General features: G+C 42.6%; 2 protein-coding genes across 3 annotated transcripts in view; one reads left to right on the forward strand and one right to left on the reverse strand.

Annotated features, from left to right (window-relative positions):
• The window catches only part of PALD1 (phosphatase domain containing paladin 1), a 220,233-nt gene extending 216,749 nt beyond the window's left edge, over nucleotides 1–3,484 (reverse strand). The window contains exon 1 of one of the 2 annotated variants that reach the window (XM_067465697.1): nucleotides 3,226–3,484. The gene's annotated coding sequence lies outside the window, so the exon portion shown is untranslated. The other variant, XM_067465695.1, reaches the window with a different exon arrangement.
• Nucleotides 3,101–24,381, forward strand: part of NODAL (nodal growth differentiation factor) — a 37,752-nt gene continuing 16,471 nt past the window's right edge. The window contains 4 exon segments of the mRNA XM_067466256.1: nucleotides 3,101–3,338; nucleotides 11,882–11,953; nucleotides 11,956–12,198; nucleotides 22,481–23,244. Coding sequence (XP_067322357.1) covers nucleotides 3,101–3,338; nucleotides 11,882–11,953; nucleotides 11,956–12,198; nucleotides 22,481–23,244 — 1,317 coding nt within the window.

Genomic DNA, 24,381 nt, shown 5'->3' on the forward strand with positions numbered 1-24,381 from the left:
ACAGCTGTACCAGAACAACAAGAGGGATCCTCTCACTTCTGCAGGAGTCTACCGTATACCATGCAGCTGTGGACAAGTCTACATAGGGACCACCAAACGCAGCATTGCCCAAACACGAATCAAGGAGCATGAAAGGCACTGCAGACAACTTCAACCAGAGAAGTCAGCCATAGCAGAGCACCTGATGAACCAACCTGGACACAGCATTTTATTTGAGAACACAGAAATGCTGGACCACTCTAACAACCTCCATGTCAGACGACACAGAGAAGCCACTGAAATCCACAAGCATGTGGACAATTTCAACAGAAAGGAGAAAACCATGAAAATGAACAAAATCTGGCTACCAGTATTTAAAAAAACTCTAAACTAAAGACAGTAAAAAAGAGCAACACTCAGAAAACAGAGGAATTCCAGGCATGAAACAATCAGGGCCAGCTAACACCTCTCATCAAAGGACCCCACACACAGGAAGCAGCCAGGCTTTAAAGCTGCAGGGCTATTCAATGCTAATCCCAAATGCGGCCTTCCCAAACACGGCCTAGTTATACAAAATCACTTGACGATGCAATTGAATAATGACTTGACATGGAGACGCTCACAATTATGTTTTTAAGGCTTTGTATGGTTTTTTATATTCTTATATTGTATGCTAATGTTTTTAACAGTATTCTATTATTGTTTATTTGTTATAATTGTTGAGGCATCAAATTGTTGCCGAGTCACGTCTGGGCTGAGAAGGGCGGTATATAAATGTGGTAAATAAATAATAAATAATCAAGCTGGCCAATGGCGACATTCACAACTGTCTCAAACAGATACGATTTCTTTCTCTCGCCCTTTATTTACAAATAGAGTAAATAAATAAATGGGGGACGCCTGGCTCGAGAGCAGTAGTGTGAAAAAGATCTTGGGAATCCTCACGGACAACAAGTTAAACATGAGCCAACAATGTGATGCGGCAACAAAAAAAGCCAATGGGATTTTGGCCTGCATCAATAGGAGCATAGCAGGGGTCCTCAAACTTTTTAAATAGAGGGCCAGGTCACAGTCCCTCAAACTGTTGGACGGCTGAATTATAATTTGAAAAAAAATGAATGAATTCCTATGCACACTGCACATATCTTATTTGTAGTGCAAAAAACACTTAAAAACAATACAATAATTAAAATGATGAACATTTTTAACAAATATAAACTTATTATTTCAATGGGAAATGTGGGCATGCTTTGGCTGATGAGGTAGGATTGTTGTTGTTGATGTTGCGTGCTTTCAAGTCGACCTTAGAGGGCTGTATCCGGCCCCCGGGCCTTAGGTTGAGGACTCCTGGAGTATAGTGTCTAGATCCAGGGAAGTCATTCTGCCTTGGTTAGACCACACCTGGAATATTGTGTCCAATTCTGGGCACCACAACTGAAGAGAGATATTGACAAGCTGGAATGTGTCCAGAGGAGGGCGACTAAAACGATCAAGGGTCCTGAGAACAAGCCCTATGAGGAGCGGCTTAAAGAGCTGTGCATGTTTAGCCTGAAGAAGAGGAGGAGACATGATAACTATGTATAAATATAATAAATGTATAAATATAATAAAAATAGAGGAAGTCATAGAGAGGGGGGAGCAAACTTGTTTTCTGCTGCCCTGGAGACTAGGATGCCTCGTAAGAAAGAAATGTAGGATGCCTACAAGAAAGGAGATTCCATTTGAACATTAGGAAGAACTTCCTGACTGTGAGAGCCGTTCAGCAGTGGAACTCTCTGCCGTGAATTGTGGGGGAGGCTCTTTCTTTGGAGGCTTTTAAACAGGGGCTTTTCCCAGTTTTTCCAACAGACCTCACTACCTCTGAGGATGCTTGCCACAGATGTAGGCGAAACGTCAGGAGACAATGCCTCTAGACCAGTGGTTCCCAACCTTCCTAATGCCGCGACCCCTTAATACAGTTCCTCATGTTGAGGTGACCCCCAACCATCAAATTATTTCTGTTGCTATTTCATAACTATAATTTTGCTCCTGTTACGTAAATATCTGATACGTAAGATGTATTTTCATTCACTGGACCAAATTTGGCGCAAATACTTGATACACCCAAATTTGAATATTGCTGGGGTTGGGGGTTGATGTTGTCATTTGGGAGTTGCAGTTGCTGGGATTTATGGTTTGCCTACAATCAAAGAGCTTTCTGAACTCCACCAAAAGATGGAATTGAACCAATCTTGGCACACAGAACTCCCATGACCAGCAGAAAATACTGGAAGGGTTCGGTGGGCATTGACCTTGAGTTTCGGAGTTGTAGTTCATGTACATCCAGAGAGGACTGTAGACCCAAGCAATGATGGATCTGGACCAAACTTGGCACGAATACTCAATATGCCCAAATGTGAATACTGGTGGAGTTTGGGGAGAATAGGCCTTGACACTTGGAAGTTGTAGTTGCTGGGATTTATAGTTCACCTACGATCACAGAGCATTCTGAACTTTACCAACGATAGAATTGGGCCAAACTTCCTATACAGAACCCCCATGACTAAGAGAAAATACTGTGTTTTCTGATGGTCTTTGGTGACCCCTCTGACACCCCCTCGCGACCCCTGCAGAGGTCCCAACCTGCAGGTTGAGAAACACTGCTCTAGACCATGGCCATACAGCCTGAAAAAACCCACAACAATCCAGGGGCTGGATGGCCATCTGTCGGGGGTGCTTTGAATGCAATTTTCCTGCTTTTTGGCAGGGGGTTGGACTGGTTTGTCCATGAGATCTATTCTAACTCTATGATTCTATGAAAGAAATAGACTCAGTTCAAAGCAGATAATCTGGGATCAGATCCTGGGATTTAGTGCAGTGTAGATCCAAGGGAGCGTTAGGAGATGTCACCAGATCAGGAACAAGGCATGTTGATTCATCCAAAGCTGCCTCCCTGGACCCTGGTCCTTTCCTTACCAAGCAAAACATTGCACAATATTGTACCTGAAGCAGCAGTTTCCCCAGCCTTTCCTCCTGCTCTACAAATCCCAGCATCCCCTAGCACTGAGCCAAGGCAGTCAATGTGGTGTAGATGCCCCCCGCATGCCATTGAATCAGATCTGGTGGTTACTTACAAGTCGGCATGGAGCCAAGCGGCATGGAGGAAGAACCCTCCGAGGCGCCACTTCCTGCCAGGAGCCGAGGAAGGAGGGAGGGAGGGCACGCGGGGGGAGGGGGCTCCCGAAGCGGAAGAGCCGGGCCGCTCACCGGAGGGGACGCACCTCCCGCCGGGCCCCCAGCGAGCCCTTCCTTTGTCCAGCCGAAGTCCAGGCGCTCCTCGGATGGGCTCGCGCCTGAGCTGCCAGAAGCCCCGGATGGAGGTCCCAGGCTCCACTCCTCAATCAGAGCCGGCGGGGAAAGGGGAAAGGAAAGAAAGGAAGGAAGGAAGGAAGTAAAGAAGGGGGAGGCTGCTTTGCAGCTGCAGCAGCTGTTGCCGGCTTTAGAGGCAGATGGTTCCGCTCTGCGCCTGGCTCCTCCTGCCCTTTGCACAGAGCCACTCTCTCCCCTCCAGCCACTTCCCCTCTTCCTTCCTTTTTCTGTCCTTCTTCCTTCTTCTTTCTCCTCTTTCTTCCTTTCTCTCACCTTCCTTCCTTTCTCTCTCCTTTTTTCTCCTTCCTTGTATTATCTCCTTCCTTTCTCTTTCTCCTCTTCCTTCCTTCCTTCCTCCCGCTTTCTTCTCTTCCTTCTTTTCTTTCTTTCTCTCCTTCCTTCCTCTTTCTCCTCTTCCTTTCTGTCTCCTTCCTTCCTCTTTCTCCTCTTCCTTTCTGTCTCCTTCCTTCCTCTTTCTCCTGGTCCTTCCTTTCTCTCTCCTTCCTTTTTCCCCTTCCTTCCTTCTTTTATCTCCTTCCTCCCTCTTTCTCCTCTTCCTTTCTTTTTCTCCCTTCTTTTATCTCCTTCCTCTTTCTCTTCCTTCTTTCCCTTCTCTCTCTCTCTCCTTCTTTGATCTTTCTCCTCTTCCTTCCTCTCTCTCTCCTTCCTTCCTTCCTTCCTTCCTCTTTCTCCTCTTCCTTTCTTTTTCCCCTTTCTTTTATCTCCTTCCTTTCTCCTCTTCCTTTTCTTTCTTTCTCTCCTTCCTTCCTTCCTTCCTCTCCTCTTCCTTTCTGTCTCTCCTTCCTTCCTTCTTTTATCTCCTTTCTCCCTCTTTCTCCTCTTCCTTCCTTTCTCTCGCTCCTTCCTTCCTTTTTCTTTCCTTCCTTCCTTCCTCTTTCTCCTCTTCCTTCCGATGCCTCTCCTTTCTTTTTCTCCCTTCTTTTATCTCCTTCCTCTTTCTCTTCCTTCCTTCCTTCCTTTCTCTCTCTCTCCTTCCTTCCTCTTTCTCCTCTTCCTTCCGTTTCCTCTCCTTTCTTTCCCCCCTTTCTTTTATCTCCTTCCTTTCTCCTCTTCTTTCATTTCGCTTTCTCCTCTTCCTTCTTTTCTTTCTTTCTCTCCTTCCTTCCTCTTTTACCTCTTCCTCTTTCTCCTTCCTTCCTTTCTCCTCGTCCTTCCTTTTCCTCCTTCCTTCTTTTATCTTCTTCCTTCCTCTTTCTCCTCTTCCTTCCTTTCTTTCTCTCTCCCTTGTTTTTCTCCTTCCTTCCTTATCTTCTTCCTTCCTTTCTCTCACCTGCCATTTTCTCCTTCCTTCTTTCATCTTCCTTTCTCTTCTTCCTTCCTTTCTCTCCCCCTTGTTTTTCTTATCCTTCCTTTCTCTCTCCTTTTTCTCCTTCCTTCTTTCTTTTATCTCCTTCCTTCCTTTCTCCTCTTCCTTGCTTTCTTTCTCTCTCCCTTGTTTTCTCCTTCCTTCTTTCATCTTCTTCCTTCCTTTCTCTTGTTTTTCTCCTTCTTTCCTTCTTTTATCTCCTTCCTTCCTTTCCCCTCTTCCTTCCTTTCGTTTTTCTCCTTTCCTTCTTTCATCTCCTTCCTTTCTCTTCTTCCTTCCTTCCTCTCTCCCTTGTTTTTCTTATCCTTCCTTTCTCTCTCCTTTTTTTCCTTCCTTCCTTCATTCTTTTAACTCCTTCCTACCTTTCTCCTCTTCCTTGCTTTCTTTCTCTCTCCCTTGTTTTTCTCCTTCCTTCTTTCATCTTCCTTCCTTTCTCTCTTGTTTTTCTCCTTCCTTCTTTCTTTTATCTCCTTTCCTTCCTTTCTCCTCTTCCTTGCTTGCTTTCTCTCTCCCTTGTTTTTCTCCTTCCTTCTTTCATCTTCTTCCTTCCTTTCTCTCTCGTTTTTCTCCTTCCTTCTTTCTTTTATCTCCTTTCCTTCCTTTCTCCTCTTCCTTGCTTTCTCTCTCTCTCCCTTGTTTTTCTTCTTCTTTCCTTCTTTTATCTTCTTCCTCCCTCTTTCTCCTCTTCTTCCTTTTTCTCTCCTTCCTTCCCTTCTACTTCCTTCTTTTATCTCTCTTCTTCCTTTCTAACTCCCCCCCCCCTCTCTCTATATATATATCCATCCTTAGTTCATTTCTCTCTCTCTTTCTTCTTTCTCTTTGGGCCCTTGACACCCACACTGTTATATAACCCATAATATCAAGGCAGAAAATCCCACAATATCTGCTTTGAACTAGGTTATCTGAGTCTATACTGCCATGTATTCCAGTTCAAAGCAGCAAATGTGGGATTTTATTCAGCTGTATGGAAGGGACCATTATCTGATTTTATCTAAAATTGTATGTAACTGTGCTCCAAACACCCATGGTCTATTGGCCAGCATCTCCTTTCTCTAGCTGGCATTGGGCCATCAACCCAGCAACCACCCATCAAACTGCATTCCACCCATGCATTCCTCTATTGCAGCCATGGTGGAGCAATGGGTTAAACCCTTGTGCCAGCCATTTCGGCTGAGAAAGGCGGTATAGAAGTAAAGCAAATAAATAAATAAATAAACTGCTGACCTGAAAACCTAAAGGTTGGCTGTTTGAATCTGCGAGATGGGGTGAGCTCCCGTCTGTCAGCCCCAGCTTCCCACACGGGGACATGAGAGAAGCCTCTCACAAGATGGTAACACATCCTGGAGTCCCCTGCACAACGTCCTTGCAGACAACCAATTTTCTTAAACCAGAATTCTCAATTACCCTTTGATATGATAAAAAATTCTTCTTCTATTGCATAGTGGGGATTCAAAACAGATTCATCATATCAGTATTTTGTGATACCTTATAAATACACATGGATATTCAGACATATTGACATATTCAGAATCATAGTTGGAAGAGACCCCAAGGGCCATCCAGTCCAACTTCCTGCAACGTAGGAATACACAATCAAAGCACTCCTGACAGATGGCCATTCAGCTTTTGCTTAAAAACCTCCAGAGGAGACTCCCAAACTGTAGAATACCTCGTATCATCAGGAAGTTTTTCATGCTGTTTAGGTTTAGATGAATAGATATCATAAACACACATACATATATACACATATTCAGATGCATGTTAAAAACATGTGTGTATAGCACACCATTTCTCCCATGTATTAGCAGAATTATGAAGTAGAATACTACAGAGCCTTATTTATTTATTTATTTGCGACATTTATATGCAGCTCTTCTCACCCCGAAGGGGACTCAGAGCGGCTTACAAGGTATATATACATACAATATATTATTAACATAGTACAATATCAGTTTTAAATATTGCTATATTGCACTATATCAATTATACTGTAATATTATTAGTAATATTACATGTAAAATAAACATATAATTATAATATCATATTATTAGTAGTAGTATTATATTGCATTATTGCTCCAGATTATACCCCAAGGTTTTGTCATAGTTGCATAAAAACTGTTAAAGGAAAGGAAAAGCAGGGCATGTGCAGCTCTATTTCCTCAGACATAAGCCTCACTGTGTTTAATGGAATTTGCTCCCAGTTAAGTATGTCTCAGGTTGCAGCCCTGTTGCTCAAGAATAACCCAGCTGTCCTTCTTTTTTTACTTGTATTCCCTAATATTCATATATGTTATTTTCGATCTATCAGTGGCGTGTATGAGCAATGGTTGTTATACCTTTCATCACACAGACCTGCAGCACCACATCTGTTACACATGGACAGGAAGTTGTGTAATTGTTGCTCAAATATCATTGCCAGGAATATCACATAGTAGTCAAATGTAGCTAGGACACCATATGAGTAAAAGAAGGAAGGAAAAGTGGTATAAAGCTTTAAACAATTATATCCTTGAGGGAATAAAATGGTAACTAGAGAACTGCAACAGAGCTTCGCCCGCACAGAAGCTTGCCACTCTTAAATATGCTATCGCAAATTAGAGGAAATGGTCACAAGGTAATAATAATAATAATAATAATAATCTTTATTTATACATACAACACAAATAGCACTTATATAGAGAGTAAACAATAATAGAATTCAACAATAGACATGTTGTACTGTTCAATTTCACAGTGATGTCAAACAATATTGTGTAAATTTTGGTACAGTCTCTTTAGAATAATATCAAAACAATAATGGAATTCAACAAGCAGTTATATAGACATGTTGTACTGTTCAATTTCACAGTGATGTCAAACACTGTTATGTAAATTTTGGTACAGTCTCTTTAGAATAATATCAATGTCGTATCTTCTTATGTTGAGTAGCTTATAGATGTCGTCCACGACCGGTTTCGGCCTATTTCAGGCCTTCTTCTGGTGGACTGAAATTAATGTATAAATAAATATTTTGCTCCAGTTGCATACATATAGAACATCTTATACTAAAATGTACTCAAATAAATTTGTTAAGTCTTCACACTTGTTATTACAACAATTGTTATTACAACGAGGACTTTGAGATCTTCCGGGGAGGCCCTGCTCTCGATCCCGCCTGCGTCACAGGCACGGCTGGCGGGGACAAGAGATAGGGCCTTCTCGGTGGTGGCTCCTCGGCTGTGGAACACCCTTCCCATGGACATCAGGCTAGCTCCCTCCCTGTTGATATTCCGCAGGAAGCTAAAGACCTGGCTGTTTAAGAAGGCATTTGAATAAGAAGTGCAAGGACTGGTAAATTGACCATAGGAATGGAACAACGGAAATGATATCGGATTGTGGGTTTGACGATGAGACGACTCGGAATTGGCTTTTGTAGTAATGTTGATGTTTTGATGAGATGTTTTTTGATAATGATAAATTTTTGATAATGATGAATTCTGGATTTTTTACACTATGTCTTGTATTTTGCACCTGTTTTCTATGTTGTACACCGCAATGAGTCACCCTTGGGCTGAGAATTGCGGTATATAAGCGTAGTAAATAAATAAATAAATAAATAAATTTGTTGAACATATCCATTAAACACCATAAGTTACAACACATTTAAGTACTTACAAAGTTATACACTTGAGAATTTGTTCTCCTCAGGAGATACAGATTTTTGGCTCAGTGGTATCTACATCAAAGGAACGAAATGTGGCTATGAGTGTTTGAAAATTACTATGTTAAAATTATTATTTTGTAAAAACATTAAAGTAGTTTACATATTAAGAGGGTACTCACAAGATACTCTGCTCTATGTTGAGTTACACAATATTGTTTGACATCACTGTGAAATTGAACAGTACAACATGTCTATATAACTGTTTATTGAATTCTATTATTGTTTACTCTATATATAAGTGGTATTTTTGTTGTATGTACTTATTCAGGAACCCATTTATATTATATTAATCTTTATTTATACCCTGCCACCATCTACCCAACGGGGACTCGGGCGGTTTACATGAGGCCAAGCCCAGACAACATATTACAGCAAGATAAAACCAAAACATAAGCAACAAGCAACAGCATTAAAATTACATTTAAAAGGGGAAAAAACATATGAATACAGTAACAATATAACATTACAATCAACACAATCACAGTGACAGTGGGCGCGCCACATGTGCAGGATAAAATGTTTAAAAACTCGAATGAGATAAGAATAGGAGCAAAATTATTTGCAGGGAGCTCATAAAGAAACACAGGGTTGTGAAACTAAACTTCCCATTAGGGGTGTGTGTACTCCAGTGGCAGAAGCGTTGAGGGGAGCAATAGTGTCATGTTGTGCACCTACTCGCCAAAGGCGCAGCAGAAGAGCCAGGTTTTAAGGTTCTTTTTAAAGGTTTCTAGGGTAGGGGCTTTCCTGATATCTCCAGGTAATTAGTTCCAGAGTCGGGGAGCCACAGAGGAGAAGGCTCTCTCCATTGTGCCCACAAGACGCGCTTGTGAGACTGGCAGGGACGAAAGGAGGGCCCCCCTCGAAGATCGAACCTCTGAGGATGCCTGCCACATATGCAGGCAAAACATCTGGAGAGAATGCTTCTAGAACATGGCCATACAGCCCAAAAAACCTACAACAACCCAGTTCTTGGGGAACAAGAAAAAACTCAGTGTTGATTCAATCGCTGACGGTGCCACCCTGTTGTTCCTTCTTTACTATAATGCCAGACATAATATTACATATAATTGTATTAATTCAAGGAATTCGCTTCTGAAAAAAAAAAATTGACAAAATAATATCTTTAGCTTGAAGTTGGTGAGTATGCAGATGGCTGCTGTGAACCAGCTCTTAACTTTGAAATGCTAGTCAAAGCTAAATACTTCAAATACCAGTGGGAAAGTTGAAGGATTGTTACTGATTTCTATTTAGAAAATGAAAACGTCTTTCACAGGAATAAGAAAGGAAGCTTCTTAGGCCATAGAATTCAGATTATCAAAGACAATAATCCAGATAATCTGCTTTGAACTGGATTATATCCAGATTATCTGGATTTTATGTGGCAGAGTAGAAGGGGTCTATGCATATGTAAATATAGGTTTTTCAGAATCTGAAATCCAAAACACTTCTGGAGCCAAACATTTCAGACATGGGGAATTAACTTGTATCTACCAGAGAAGTGGCCTCAGTTTAATCACAGATACACTTAATTGAAAGAATATATAGAATATATATGAATAAGAATATATATCTATTCTTTCATAAGTCATATAGTGCACTGGGTGACACAGAAAAGGAATGGGAAAATACAAATACATTATAATGGTGAAAACACACAACTACTGAATCAAAGGCCCCTTCTACACAGCTGTATAAAATCCACATTATCTGCTTTGAACTGGATTATATGGCAGTGTAGACTAATATAATCCAGTTCAAAGAAAATATTGTGGATTATCTGCTTTGATAATCTGGATTATATGGCAGTGTAGAAGGGGTCAAAGACTTTAGCCCCTTCCACACAGGTGTATGAATCCACATTAAACTGGATTATATGACTGTGTGGACTCAGATAACCCAGTTCAAAGTAATATTGTGGATTATCTGCCTTGATATTCTGGGGCCCCTTCCATGCAGCAGAATAAAATACCACATTTTGTGCTTTGAACCAGAATATATGGCAGTGTGGACACCTATAACCCAGTTCAAAGCAATATTATGGATTATCTGCCTTGACATTCTGGGTTATCTGGCTGTGTTGAGGGATCCTTTAAAACCAAAAATCAAGAGGAAATATCTCAGCATCACATCCTACACGGCCATACAAAATCCAGATTATCTCAATTGAACTGGATTATCTGGCAGTGTAGACTCATACAATCAAGTGCAAAGCAGATCACGTGGAGTATATTTTAATAATCTGGATTATATGGTAGTGTTGAAGGCGCCTCAGTCATCTCTCTGGCCCCTTCTACATAGCTGTATAAAATCCCAAATTATCGCCTTTGAAATGGATTATATAGCAGTGTAGACTAAGGTCCCTTCTGCACTGCCAGATAAATCCAAGTTATCACAGCAGAAAATCCACATGTTTTATTTGAACTGGATTATTTTTGACTCCTCCCACACAGCTGTACACGATCCACATTGAACTGGATTATATAGCAGTGTGGACTCGGATAATCCAGTTCAAAGCAAATATTGTGGGATTATCTGTCTTGATATTCTGGGATATAGGGCGGTGTGGAAGGGCCCTGAGAAATGGCTATGGGTCCTTATATACAGCTGTATAAAATCCACATTGTCTGCTTTGAACTGGATTATATGGTAGTACCCCGATGGTGCAGTGGGTTAAACCATTGAGCTGCTAAGCTTACTGACTGAAAGATCGCTGGTTCGAATCTGAGAAGCGGCGTGCGCTTCCGCTGTCAGCCCCAGCTTCTGCCAACCTAGCAGTTTGAAAACATGCAAATGTGAATAGGTCAATAGCTACCGCTCCGGCGGGAAGGTAACGGCTCTCTATGCAGTCATGCTGGCCACCTGACCTTGGAGGTGTCTACGGATAACGCCGGTTCTTCGGCTAAGAAATGGAGATGGGCACCACACCCCAGAGTCGGACACAACTGGACTTAATGTCAGGGGAAAACCTTCATCCACACAGCCATGTTGTTGTAGTTGTTCATTCGTTCAGTCGTTTCCGACTCTTCATGACTTCATGGACCAGCCCACGCCAGAGCTCCCTGTCGACTGTCACCTCCCCCAGCTCCTTCACAGTCAAACCTTGCTTCAAGGATGCCATCCATCCATCCCAGACAGCCATATAACCCAGAATATCAAGGCAGGAATCCCACAGTATTTGCTGAGAGCTGGGTTATCTGAGTCCACACTGCCATATAATCCAGTTCGATGTGGATTGTGTAGAGCTGTGTGGACGGGTTCTACAATAACCCAGAATATCAAGGCAGGAAATCCCACAATATCTGCTTTGAGCTGGGTTATCTGAGTCCACACTGCCATATAATCCAGCTCAATGTGGATTGTGTACAGTTGTGTGGAATGGGCCTTAGAAGAGGGTGAAATAATCCTTCAAGAAATGCACTTCCAGTCTTGTATTGATGTCTTATGCAGAGATATGGGAAGGCCAACTCTTGGGATCTTTGTTGTCTTCATCCCTCGCCTGAAATGAAACGGTGGCGTTGGTAGGCCTTCTGGGTGCATGTTTCAGGCAGCCTTGCAATCTGACAAAATGGCGGAGGCGGGCCGGCGGGTCAAAAGGGGAGGCCGGCTCTCCTTGGCCTAGCCGAGCTATGAAAGGCGGCGCAGACGCTCAGCCGAGATGCAGACGCTCCTGCCGCTCCTGCTCCTGCTGGCGGGCCTGGCCCAAGGCGGAGGAGGAGGAGGAGGCGCTTCCCCGGCCCTCACCCGCAGGCCCTGCGCCGCTTGGCCGGCCTACCTGCTGGGCCTCTCCCGCCCCAGCGCTCTCCCGCCCGCAGGCCTCGTCCGCAGCCTCCGGCCTCACAGTAAGTAAACCGCTCACCTGGACAGGTGTAGGCCGCAGGCTCAGCCTGCTGACTGCTTGCTTAGAGGAGGCGCAGCCCTTACTTAAGGCATGGAAGGCATGTGTGTTGGTCTGTAGGCTGTTATGACACTGTGGGTTGCATGCAGTACTAACCACCTTTGCATTCAGTCCATTATTATTTGAAGACAATAATAATAATAATAATAATAATAATAATAGTGGGATATTGTTAAAGCACCACTTCCCAATTCTATCCAAAACTCATATATATTTATGTATGTGTGTGTGTGTATATATATATATATGAGTATGTTATTGTGAGTTTTCTGGGCTGTATGGCAATGTATTGTCGAAGGCTTTCATGGCTGGAATCACTAGGTTCTTGTGGTTTTTTTTCGGGCTATAGGGCCATGTTCGAGAGGCATTCTCTCCTGACGTTTCGCCTGCATCTATGGCAAGCATCCTCAGAGGTAGTGAGGTCTGTTGGAATTAGGAAAATGGGTTTATATATCTGTGGAATGGCTGGGGTGGGGCAAAGAGCTCTTCCCTGCTGGAGCTAGGTATGAATGTTTCAACTGACCACCTTCATTAGCATTTGAAGGCCTGACTGAGCCTGGGGGAATCTTTTGTTGAGAGGTGTTAAGATGTGCCATTGAAATCCACAAGCATGTGGACAATTTCAACAGAAAGGAGGAGACCATGAAAATGAACAAAATCTGGCTACCAGTATTAAAAAAACCTCTAAAATTAGAACAGCACAACAACAGAGAGGAAACAAACAAGGACATCTAATCAGTAATCACTTCTCAACAAAAGTTTGCTCTGGGCACTGTCAGACCATTATATGCTAATCAAGGTGGTCAGTTGAAACATTCATACCTAGCTCCAGCAGAGAAGAGCTCTTTGCCCCACCCCAGTCATTCCACAGATATATAAACCCATTGTCCTAATTCCAACAGACCTCACTACCTCTGAGGATGCTTGCCATAGATGCAGGCGAAACGTCAGGAGAAATGCCTCTAGAACATGGCCCTATAGCCCGAAAAAAACCCACAAGAATCTGTATGGCAATGTTCCAGAAGCATTCTCTCCTGCGTTTCGCCTGCATCTATGGCAGGCATACTCAGAGGTTGTGAGGTCTGTTGGAAACTAGGAAAATTGAGTTTATATATCTGTGGAATGTCCAGATATAGCAGACTCTTGTCTGCTAGAGGCAAGTGTGTATGTTGCAATTGGCAACTTTGATTAGCATTGAATGGCCTAGCAGTTTCAAAGTCTGGCTTCTTAGTGCTTGAGGGAATCCTTTGTTGGGAGGTGATTAGCTGGCCCTGATTGTTTCTTGTCTGGAATTTCCCAAATTTTGAGTGTTGTTCTTTATTTCCATATATAAGTAAAGGTAAAGGTTTTCCCCTGAAATGAAGTCCAGTCGTGGCTGACTCTGGGGTGTGGTGCTCATCTTCATTTCTAAGCCGAAGAGCTGGCATTGTCCATAGACACCTCCAAGGTCATGTTTATATATCCGTGGAATGTCCAGGGTGGGAGGAAGAACTCTTGTCTGCTAGAGGCATCTTGCAATTGGTGACTTTGATTAGCATTGAATGGCCTAGCAGTTTCAAGGTCTGGCTTCTTCAAGGTGCAGGTGCTTACCTACAAAGCCCTAAACGGTTTGGGACCTGCCTACCTGCGTGACCGCATCTCCGTGTATGAACCCATGCGATCCCTTTGTTCATCCGGAGAGGCCTTGCTTACGATCCCACCTGCGTCACAGGCACGTTTGGTGGGGACGAGGGACAGGGCCTTCTCTGTGGTTGCCCCCCAACTCTGGAACACCCTCCCCAAAGATATTAGACTAGCACCCACGTTGGCAGTCTTCAGGAAGAATATGAAGACCTGGCTATTCCGATGTGCCTTTCCGGAATAGGATAACCTCCAGCACTACATCCCAGAAGCACTTTATTAGAGTTTAAGACTCTCTGCACATTGCACTTGCCTGGAAATCCAAAATACCACCTGCGACACCCAGCACTTTTAACCTGTACCCATCACTGGCCCGGCCCTAGTTTTTATTGCATAATTGATGTATTGTTTTCTTATTGCTTATGTTTTAATTTGCTTTAAATTGTATTGTTATTGTTTTGCTGTTGTTGTGTTGAGGCCTTGGCCTTTGTAAGCTGCATCGAGTCCTGCGGGAGATGCTAGCAGGGTACAAATAAAGTTTAATAATAATTAATAATAATAATTACTGCCTGGGGGAATCCTTTGTTGGGAGGTGATTACCCGGCCCTGATTGTTTCTGGTCTGGAATTCCCCAGTTTTTGAGTGTTGTTCTTTATTTCCATATATAAGTAAAGGTTTGCCCCTGAAATGAAGTCCAGTTGTGTCCGACTCTGGGGTGTGGTGCTAAGCCAAAGAGCCGGCGTTGTCCATAGACACCCTCAAGGTCATTTGGCCGGCATGACTGCATGGAGTGCCGTTACCTTACCACCGGAGCAGTACGTATTAATCTACTCACATTTGCATGTTTTCGAACTGCTAGGTTGGCATAAGCTGGGGCTGACAGTGGAAGCCCACGCCACTCCCCAGATTCCAACCTACGACCTTTCGGTCAACAATCTCAGGAGCTCAGCAGTTTAACCCACTGCACCGCTGGAGGCTCCATTTCCACACACACATATATATAGAACCATAGAATCATAGAGTTGGAAGAGACCTCATGGGCCATCCAGTCCAACCCCCTGTCAAGAAGCAGGAATATTGCATTAAAAGCACCCCTGACAGATGGCCATCCAGCCTCTCCACTACACTCCGGGGCAGAGAGTTCCACTGCATCAGAACAGCAAATGATGGTGTACAACTGCCAAATTGAAGTTCCATAATATTTCAAATAAGTCATTTATTTTGATACACAGACCAGAAATTCCAACATCCAAACCTGCTTGTACCAAGGACCCCAAAACTCATTTGTCTTCAAGCAGGGGTTCCATCAACTTTGGGAGGGTTTATATTGAGAGCCAAGGAGCCCTTCTAAAGTGTCCTTGGAGATCCAGCTCCTTATAAAGCAACAACCTTGCTGTTAGGTTCTCATCCTTTCCAGCAGGCATACCTCTCCATTTGTGTGTCTTCCTTGTGCATACGAATAACTGACAGCAACAGACTTTTAGTGATAAGCAAGGCATTAACAAATCACTCAGCTGTAAAGGGATTAGCTTTCTATGTATTTGTTTTCTGCTGTCAACCAGGCAATATAATGCCTGCCATTCTTTCAGGTGACACTTCCTGATGACTAGATTCAATGAGTCAATGAAAAATGTGTGAGAGATGAAAGAAAGATAAATGAAAAGGAAGATAGATGGAAAGGCTGGGGAGTGGAAGTCAAGAACCACCTTCTAAGCTTCAAAATATTGTGTTGGTAGTAGGTTTGGTTGATCAAAAATGGTTCTAAACTCAGTTCAGAAGTAGGGGGTGCTGGTGATTCAATTCTAAAGTCATTTCCATTTTTTAAACTGAAACTTTCTGAAACTTCTGAATCAATTTGTTAATGCGGATGCTCATGCACAGTAGAGAAAAACAGCACGGGCACTGGGGAAACCAGAGGATTCTCCCTCATTTTTAGATCAATCCTGATTAAACTTGCTACAGTGGTATAACACATAGACCACTATTAGCCCACCAAATTTCAAAACTTTTGACTTATTCATGGATTTTTGACGAATTTTCAAAGTATTTTTATGAAGGAAATTTTTTAATAATAAAGAAAATCTGTTCCTGGTTTGAAAGTGTTATTTCCTGTTTCATTGGGTGGTATTTACTTTGAAAGTAGTTGTTCTACTCTAGAAACTTTGTTAAAAGCGCAAACTGTATTAAATTGGCGGAGAACAGAGATCATAGCACAGGCGTCATCAAGGGACATCTAGACTGACTCCCTTCTTCTGGGAAGAAAGGCATCATCTAAACTCTCCTGACTTCCATTTGCTTTCTCTACTGAGTTGGAGGGGACCCTCAAGACACATCCATTTTATTTTATCATTTCTTACTGACTGTAAAGGGCTGGCTGGCTGTGGCTGGCTACCCCAGTGCCTTGTTCATGGCAATCAGGCCAAAGTAAAATGATTATTTTTTAAGCAGTTTATATTCTCTTGGCTTTGCAAAAGTTGCAAATAAAATAATAATAAAATAGAGATAAAAATCCTAAAATCAAAAGGCACTACATGTCAGAATGACCAGTGAAAATACTGAGTGCTGTAACAGCTGCCAGGCTGGGCCGGCTCTGTTGACGTGGCAGGGACCACCGTACGGTATCCGAGGGGAGGGACGAAGGCGCAGTGAGGAGGGCCCCCTTCATTCGCTTATTGCTTTACTGACCTTTAGACCTCATTGTAGATACAATCAGTTTATTTTATATTTAGATGAAGACTGCTACAGACAGCTATTTTTGGGTCCTTCAGCCATCATTTGGCTACTGAGCAGGTATGCATTGTGAGAAATGTAGTTTAACAGCAGGGCCTTTTGCAATCTCTACCATTGGGGACCTGGCCTTCCCAAACTATAATTAAGATGGCTGTGATTAGCCACACCCATCACATCCCTTCTGGCAGTGCTAGCCAAAAGAATTAGATTTTTATTCTGGATTATATGGCTGTGTGGAAGGGTCCCTAGAAGAATTCTTCACCTTGTGCAACTGTGTAGCAGAACAAACTACTTTGTATCTGTATGCTTGCTCACAATGCCCTGCCTCATGCACAGAGGAGGAATCATTTAAAGCTATAGTCAATGTGGTCGCTGTTGCCCGTTTTTTCTGTCTAAAATTATTTAGCTGCTTGTTCTCTCTCTATTTTATCAGTTTGATCCTATTTATGCCATGTTTTTGACACATTTTTTAAAAAAGCTTATCTTTGCCTTGATATGTTGGAAATATATTACTATCTTTCTTCTAATTGCCATATATAAACTGCCTTGAGTCCCTTTGCGGTCGTGAAAGGCAAGGTATAAATTGTGTAAATCTATATAAAGAAAAATGTAATGTTAGTTTGTGGGATTAACATAACTCAAAACCACTGGATGAATTGACACCAGATTTGGACACAATACACCTATCAGGCCAAGAAGTGACCATCACTCATGAAAACACTGAAAAACACAGCAGAAGGGGCTTAAAAAGCCAAAAGATAAAAATTGTATTACAACGCATGCAAAAACCACATATATACACATATAAACATACATACACACACAAAACACATATACACAGATTGGGCCACAGCAATGCGTGGCAGGGGACTGCTAGTCTATATAAAGAAAAATGTAATGTTCGTTTGTGGGATTAACATAATTCAAAAACCACTGGATGAATTGACACCAAATTTGGACACAATACACCTATTAGGCCAACAAGTGACCTTCACTCATAAAAACACTGTAAAACACAGCAGAAAAGTCTTTAAAAGCCAAAAAAAAAAAAAAAACAACCCAAAAATACATTACCATTCATGCGGAAAACCACATATATATACACAAACATACATATATACACATATCCATAAATATATATACACACAAAACACATATACACAGACTGGGCCACGGCAACACCTGGCAGGGAATGACTAGTAAATAAATCAATCAATTCTAGGGACTAGAAGTAACAGGTCTCCAGATCCCACTGTAAGAAGTTTTGAAAAATAACCTCCATTTTTGGATATAGGATGTTCAGAAAGTTTCACATGCACTTTGTCATCTTAGGCCATGTCATTTTGCTCTACCCAAGTCAAATTATTCTTCCAGGTGGCTTGCAGTTCTTTCGTTTGTTGTTGTTACAGGCCTTCAAGTCAACTCTTGAGTCAGTTGAAACATTCACACCTAGCTCCAGCAGACAAGAGTCCTTTGTCTCACCCTGGTCATTCCACAGATATATAAACTCCTTTTCCGTAGTCCCAACAGACCTCGCTACCTCTGAGGATGCTTGCCATAGATGCAGGCGAAACGTCAGGAGAGAATGCCTCTAGACTATGGCCATATAGCCCCCAAAAACCTACAACAACCCAACTCTTGAGTTTTTCTTAGCAAGGTTTTTATTATAAAGTAGGGGTTTCTCGTTGATTTCCTATAAGGCTGAGAGAGTATGACTGGCCAAAGGCTAAACGGGATTTCTCTGGGCATGAAAAAGAATGCAACATTCAAACAAATATACCACGTTGGGTCTTTGAATTTTGAATCATTTGCCTGGGAAGATATATGAGTGAGAAACTTTCACACCTCACACCCAGACACCCTGAGCTGACTCAATCCACATCCTTGTGCTGTCTGAAAAAATCCACCCCAGGGAGAATGCTTGTGAAAGTGTCAGTTGGTAATGTCCTTCATTCACGCATCCATCTACTTCGTTACTTTCATCTGAAAGAGGTTAGCTTTTTTGTCCTCTTTTCAGCAACCTAAATCAAGATAATGGGGATCAGTGTTCCAGACAAGACACCCGGAGCTACAGAAATCCAAGTGGATTTACAATCCACATTCTAAAGCTCTCCTTTCCCATTTAAGGAGATTAGATCACCACTAGACGAGGATTCACAGTCAGTTTGAGGGACATGAATTAGTTCCATCCCATAGCTTTTCTCCATTTATTTACCCATTATTTAGTTGAAAAGGATCGTTCATCTTTACTCCTTCCCAATCAATTGCACGCTCCTTTTAAGTTTCTTGGTAGGCAATCCATTTTCAAAACAGATTAAAATGGAGCGGTGTGATCAAAGTCAAAGCAGCGCTATTGGGAAAGAATTACAGAGTAAATTAAATAGTACCTTTGACAGAATGCAGTTGGGGCAGAGAAGGGCTGATAGCAAGAGTATTATATCCCTTACATGCCTTCTTTAGGGCACTTCCCTACGAAAAGAGAGCCTTTTCTGGAATATTAAAAACTAAAAGGGAATGCCCTCCTGTAGGATTCATACCGCATGACAACATTACATTATTTTTCATGCCAGGTTAAAACTTTCTTATCTGAATATGGTTTTTAAAAAAATGATTGTAAATACTGGTTGCTTGCTTACTTAGGTGATCCTTTGTTGTCCAAGTAGGATAGTCTTCCAAGATCAGTGTACTGGTGAGTCTGGAGGTGACTGTGGAGCCCTATCTTGATCTCCATCTTCTCCCACAGTGAGGGCATTTATTTCCAGGTGGAAGGTGGTCCCGGATGGGGTTGGCTTGACGTGCCATCCTCTTGGCACGTTTCTCTCCTTTACCCTCCATTTGTGCCTCTTCAAATTCTACAGCACTGCTGGTCACAGCTGATCTCCAGGGCCAGGGCTTCCCAGTTCTCAGTGTCTATGCCAGAGTTTTTACGGTTGGCTTTGAGCCCATCTTTAAATCTCTTTTCCTGTCCTCCAACATTCCGTTTTCTGTTCTTGAGTTCGGAGTAGAGCAACTGCTTTGGAAGCCGGTGGTCGGGCATCCGGACAATGTGGCCGGTCCAGCAGAGTTAATGGTGGACGACCATTGCTTCAATGCTGGTGGTCTTTGCTTCTTCCAACACACTGACGTTTGTCCGCTTGTCTTCCCAAGAGATTTGTAGGATTTTCCGAAGGCAGCGCTGATGGAATCGTTCCAGGAGTTGCATGTGACATCTGTAGACAGTCCACGTCTTGCAGGCGTATAGCAGGATTGGGAGGACAATAGCTTTCTAAACAAGAACCTTAGTATCCCTACAGATGTCCCGGTCCTCAAACACTCTCTGCTTCATTCAGAAAAAAGCTGCACTCACCGAGCTCAGGCGGTGTTGTATTTCGATGTCAATCTTGACTTTTGTCGAGAGGCGGCTGCCAAGGTAGTGGAAATGGTCAACATTTTCTAATGTTACACCACTAAGCTGTATTTCTGGCATTGGAGAGGGATTGGCTGGTGACTGGTGGAAGAGCATTTTGGTTTTCTCGATGTTCAGTGACGGGCTGAGCTTCTCGTATGCTTCTGTGAAGGTGTTTAGAGTGGCTTGTAGGTCTCCTTCTGAATGCACACAGATGATGTTGTCATCAGCATATTGGAGTTCTATAACAGATGTTGTTGTAACCTTGGTTTTGGCTTTCAGTCTGCTGAGGTTAAATAGCTTGCCAGATTATTTGCGCTGGTGGGAAGCTTCCCATCAACAAGATGAAGTATACATAGTTTTTAAAAATCGTTACATGTTATTGTTTATATGTGAGTTATATTAATTGTATTGCTTTTGCTTACTGTATTTTTTTTATTGATGTGTTGTCGGGCTTGGCCTCATGTAAGCCGCTCCAAGTCCTCTTGGGGAGATGGTGGCAGGGTATACATAAAATTTTATTATTATATTATTATTTTTATTATTGACATAAGTGTGACTCATTTTTAGTGTGGTTTTAAAATCTTTTTCAATATGCATGTCCTCCAATATGAAAAAGCATTTAGAGTTCTTAGGCAGAGAGCTGTAATGCCTCACCAAATCTTATGATGCATAAGGATGCAGCCATGGCAGTTCAAGTGGAATTTCAGTGCTATAAATGTGCAAAGTGAATAGCCTCCAGGTCTTGCTAACTTGGGGTGATGACTTCTTTTGTTGAACGAATCCATCTGTAATGCAGTCTTCTCTTTCCAACTTAGTTTGTTGTTGTTGTGTGCCTTCATGTCATTTGCAAATTATAGGGACTTTAAGGCTTCCTATTCACAGCATTTTCATGGCAAGATGTGTTCAGAGAGGTTATAACTTTGCCTTCCTCTGAAGCTGAGAAAGTGTGATTTTCTAAGGGTTTCCATGGCTCATTGGGGATTTGATCCCTGGTATCCATAATTGTAGGGCCCCAGGTGGCGCAGTGTGTTAAACTGCAGAGGGACTGAACTTGCTGACCGAAAGGTTGGTGGTTTGAATCTGGGGTTCTTTTTGTTCGTTTTCATGGTTTCCTTCTTTCTGTTGAAATTGTCCACATGCTTGTGTATTTCAATGGCTTCTATGGCTGATTTCTCTGGTTGAAATAGTCTGCAGTGCCTTTCACGTTCCTTGATTCTTTGCGTTTGGTGGTCCCTATGTAGACTTGTCCACAGCTGCATGATACACGGTAGGCTCATAGCAGAGCACCTGATGAAGCAACCTGGACACAGCATTTCATTTGAGAACACAGAAATGCTGGACCACTCTCACAACCAACATGTCAGACTACACAGAGAAGTCATTGAAATACACAAGCATGTGGACAATTTCAACAGAAAGGAAGAAACCATGAAAATGAACAAAATCTGGCTACCAGTATTGGAAAAAAAAACTCTAAAATTGCAACAGCACAACAACAGAGAGGAAGCAGGCAGGGACATCTAATCACCTCTCAACAAAGGTTTGCTCCAGGCACAGTAAGCCCTTGGTATGCTGATCAAGGTGGTGAGTTGAAACATTCACACCTAGCTCCAGCAGACAAGAGACCTTTGTTTCACCCTGGTCATTCCACAGATATATAAACCCTTTTTCCTAGTTCCAACAGACCTCACTACCTCTGAGGATGCTTGCCATAGATGCAGGCGAAACATCAGGAGAGAATGCCTCTAGACCAGGGGTCCTCAAACTAAGGCCCGCGGGCCGGATACGGCCCTCCAAGGTCATTTACTCGGCCCTCGCTCAGGGACAATCTAAGTTCTGAAGCGACTTGAAAGCACACAATAACAACAACAATCCTATCTCATCAGCCAAAAGCAGGCCCACACTTCCCATTGAAATACTAATAAGTTTATATTTGTTAAAATTGTTCTTAATTTTAATTATTGTATTGTTTTTAAGTGTTTTCTACACTACAAATAAGATATCTGCAATGTACATAGGAATTCATTCATGTTCTTTTCAAATTATAATCCGGCCCTCCAACAGTTTGAGGGACTGTGACCTGGCCCTCTGTTTTAAAAGTTTGAGGTTCCCTGCTCTAGACCATGGCCATACAGCCCGAAAAAACCTACAGCAACCCAGTGATTCCGGCCATGAAAGCCTTTGGGAATTCATTCATGTTTTTTTTTCATATTGTAATCCAGCCCTTGAACAATTTGAGGGACTGTGATGTGGCCCTCTGTTTAAAAAGTTTGTGGACCCCTGGTCCAGTGTTTAGTTTTTTGGGCGAATATGTGTATATGAAGAGCAGGAGAAAGAGAGAGAATGCCCATATTGCAATTTGAAGTGGTTCGGTCTAACATAGATTTACCACTTTAATGAGAACTAGATCCCAGAAAGAAGGAAGTGTTTGCTTCCTATAGAAAACTATCTTCTCTTGCTCATTATCCCTGCTTTCTTCACCTTATAGGTGTCCATCAGGTGGGACAAAAATGGAGCATTGTTTTCAACTTTTCTATTTATGAAGAAGAAGAGCTGCAGCTCGCTGAGTTAAGACTTCACCTGCCCAGGTCTGGGAGGAACTCTTCTTTCAACAGTACACCAGTATCAGTGGAGCTGTATCACCAGCAGGAAATAACTTGCCCAAGTGGCCAAAACTGCATACACATTGACCACTTAGGCTCCTTTGGGGTATCCCCATCAGCACCTTCAAACTGGGTAGTCCTGGAAGTCACAGAGCAGCTACTGAAGTGGTTTGCCAATAGCAGTTCAGCAAAGGATCCTGCCAAGGAAGTTGTCAGTCAAAGACAGCAACATACAAAAAGTCTTCCAAAGACAGTAACCAGCAAGTGTGGATCTGTGGATAGAAGGGCCATATTGGTGCTTTTCTTAAGACTTTCCAAAGGAGAGAAAGAATTACACGGCCCGACTTTACTCCAGACGGTGAAAGGTTCAAAATTTGTTCAGCAGGAGACACCAAAAAAGATAGTACCTCTCTGGAACAGCAAGAGGCACAGGCGCCACAAGAACCCCAAAGATTCATCTTCACTGAGCTCAGAAGAGCTAGAACTCAAACAGCTCTGCCGAAGGGTGGACTTCTTTATTAACTTTGAGGCAATAGGCTGGGATTCCTGGATTGTATATCCCAAGCAATACAACGCCTTCCGTTGTGAGGGAACATGTCCTGTCCCACTGAGAGAAGAATTCCAGCCAACAAACAATGCCTACATGCAGGTAAGATTGCCAAAAGTAACTTCTAGAGATTTTAGAACAAGGTGACCGGAATAATTAATTTTCTGCTTGGTTAGGAGTGGTGTGTAGAGGATTCTTGGATTATCGTGTGCCCAGTCACCTTCATGGGTCAAATAAATGCTCTTTATGTGACCAGTGGTGTAGAGAAAACACTGATCAGTCATGTGGTCAAAGTAGGCTGTCTATGAACTCTTGAAAGACGAGGTATTCAACCCAATACAACATAGAAAGGATATTAGAAGCTTCCTTACTGTCATATTCTCATCCTCCTCAACTCTAGTATTTCAGGGCCATTAAGAATTTCATTGTAAAACAATACCTCAAAAGGTACTCAAATGCTCATGGAGTCCCAAACTCCAAAGCCAGAGCTGAATTTAAGAGTAATAATAATAATAAATAATAATAAATGTTTATTTATACCCCGCCACCATCTCGCCAAGGGGACTCGGAGCTGCTTACATGAGGCCAAGCCCGACAACACAGCAGTTAAAAAAATGTTTCCAGGTGGAAGGCGGTCTCGGTCGGAGTTGGCTTGACACGCCTTCCTCTTGGCACGTTTCTCTCTTTCGCCCTCCATTTGTGCCTCTTCAAATTCTACAGCACTGCTGGTCACAGCTGACCTCCAGCGGGAGTACTCAAGGGCCAGGGCTTCCCAGAGTTTTAAAGGTTGGCTTTGAGCCCATCTTTAAATCTCTTTTCCTGCCCACCAACATTCCATTTTCCGTTCTTGAGTTCAGAGTAGAGCAACTGCTTTGGGAGACGGTGGTCAGGTATCCAGACAACGTGGCCGGTCCAGCGGAGTTGATGGTGGAGGACCATCGCTTCAATGCTAGTGGTCTTTGCTTCTTCCAGCATGGTGACATTTGTCCGCCTGTCTTCCCAAGAGATTAGCAGGATTTTCCGGAGGCAGCGCTGATGGAATCTTTCCAGGAGTTGCATGTGGCGTCTGTAGACAGTCCACGTTTTGCAGGCTTATAGCAGGGTTGGGAGGACAATAGCTTTATAAACAAGCACGTTGGTATCCCTACGGATGTCCAGGTCCTCAAACTTATATACTTTAAATAATATATAAGTGTGATGCGAATCCACACATTGACCCAGCTTTCCATATTCTCATTC

This window comes from Anolis sagrei, chromosome 3, assembly GCF_037176765.1.
Source record: "Anolis sagrei isolate rAnoSag1 chromosome 3, rAnoSag1.mat, whole genome shotgun sequence".
Lineage (NCBI taxonomy): Eukaryota > Metazoa > Chordata > Lepidosauria > Squamata > Dactyloidae > Anolis > Anolis sagrei.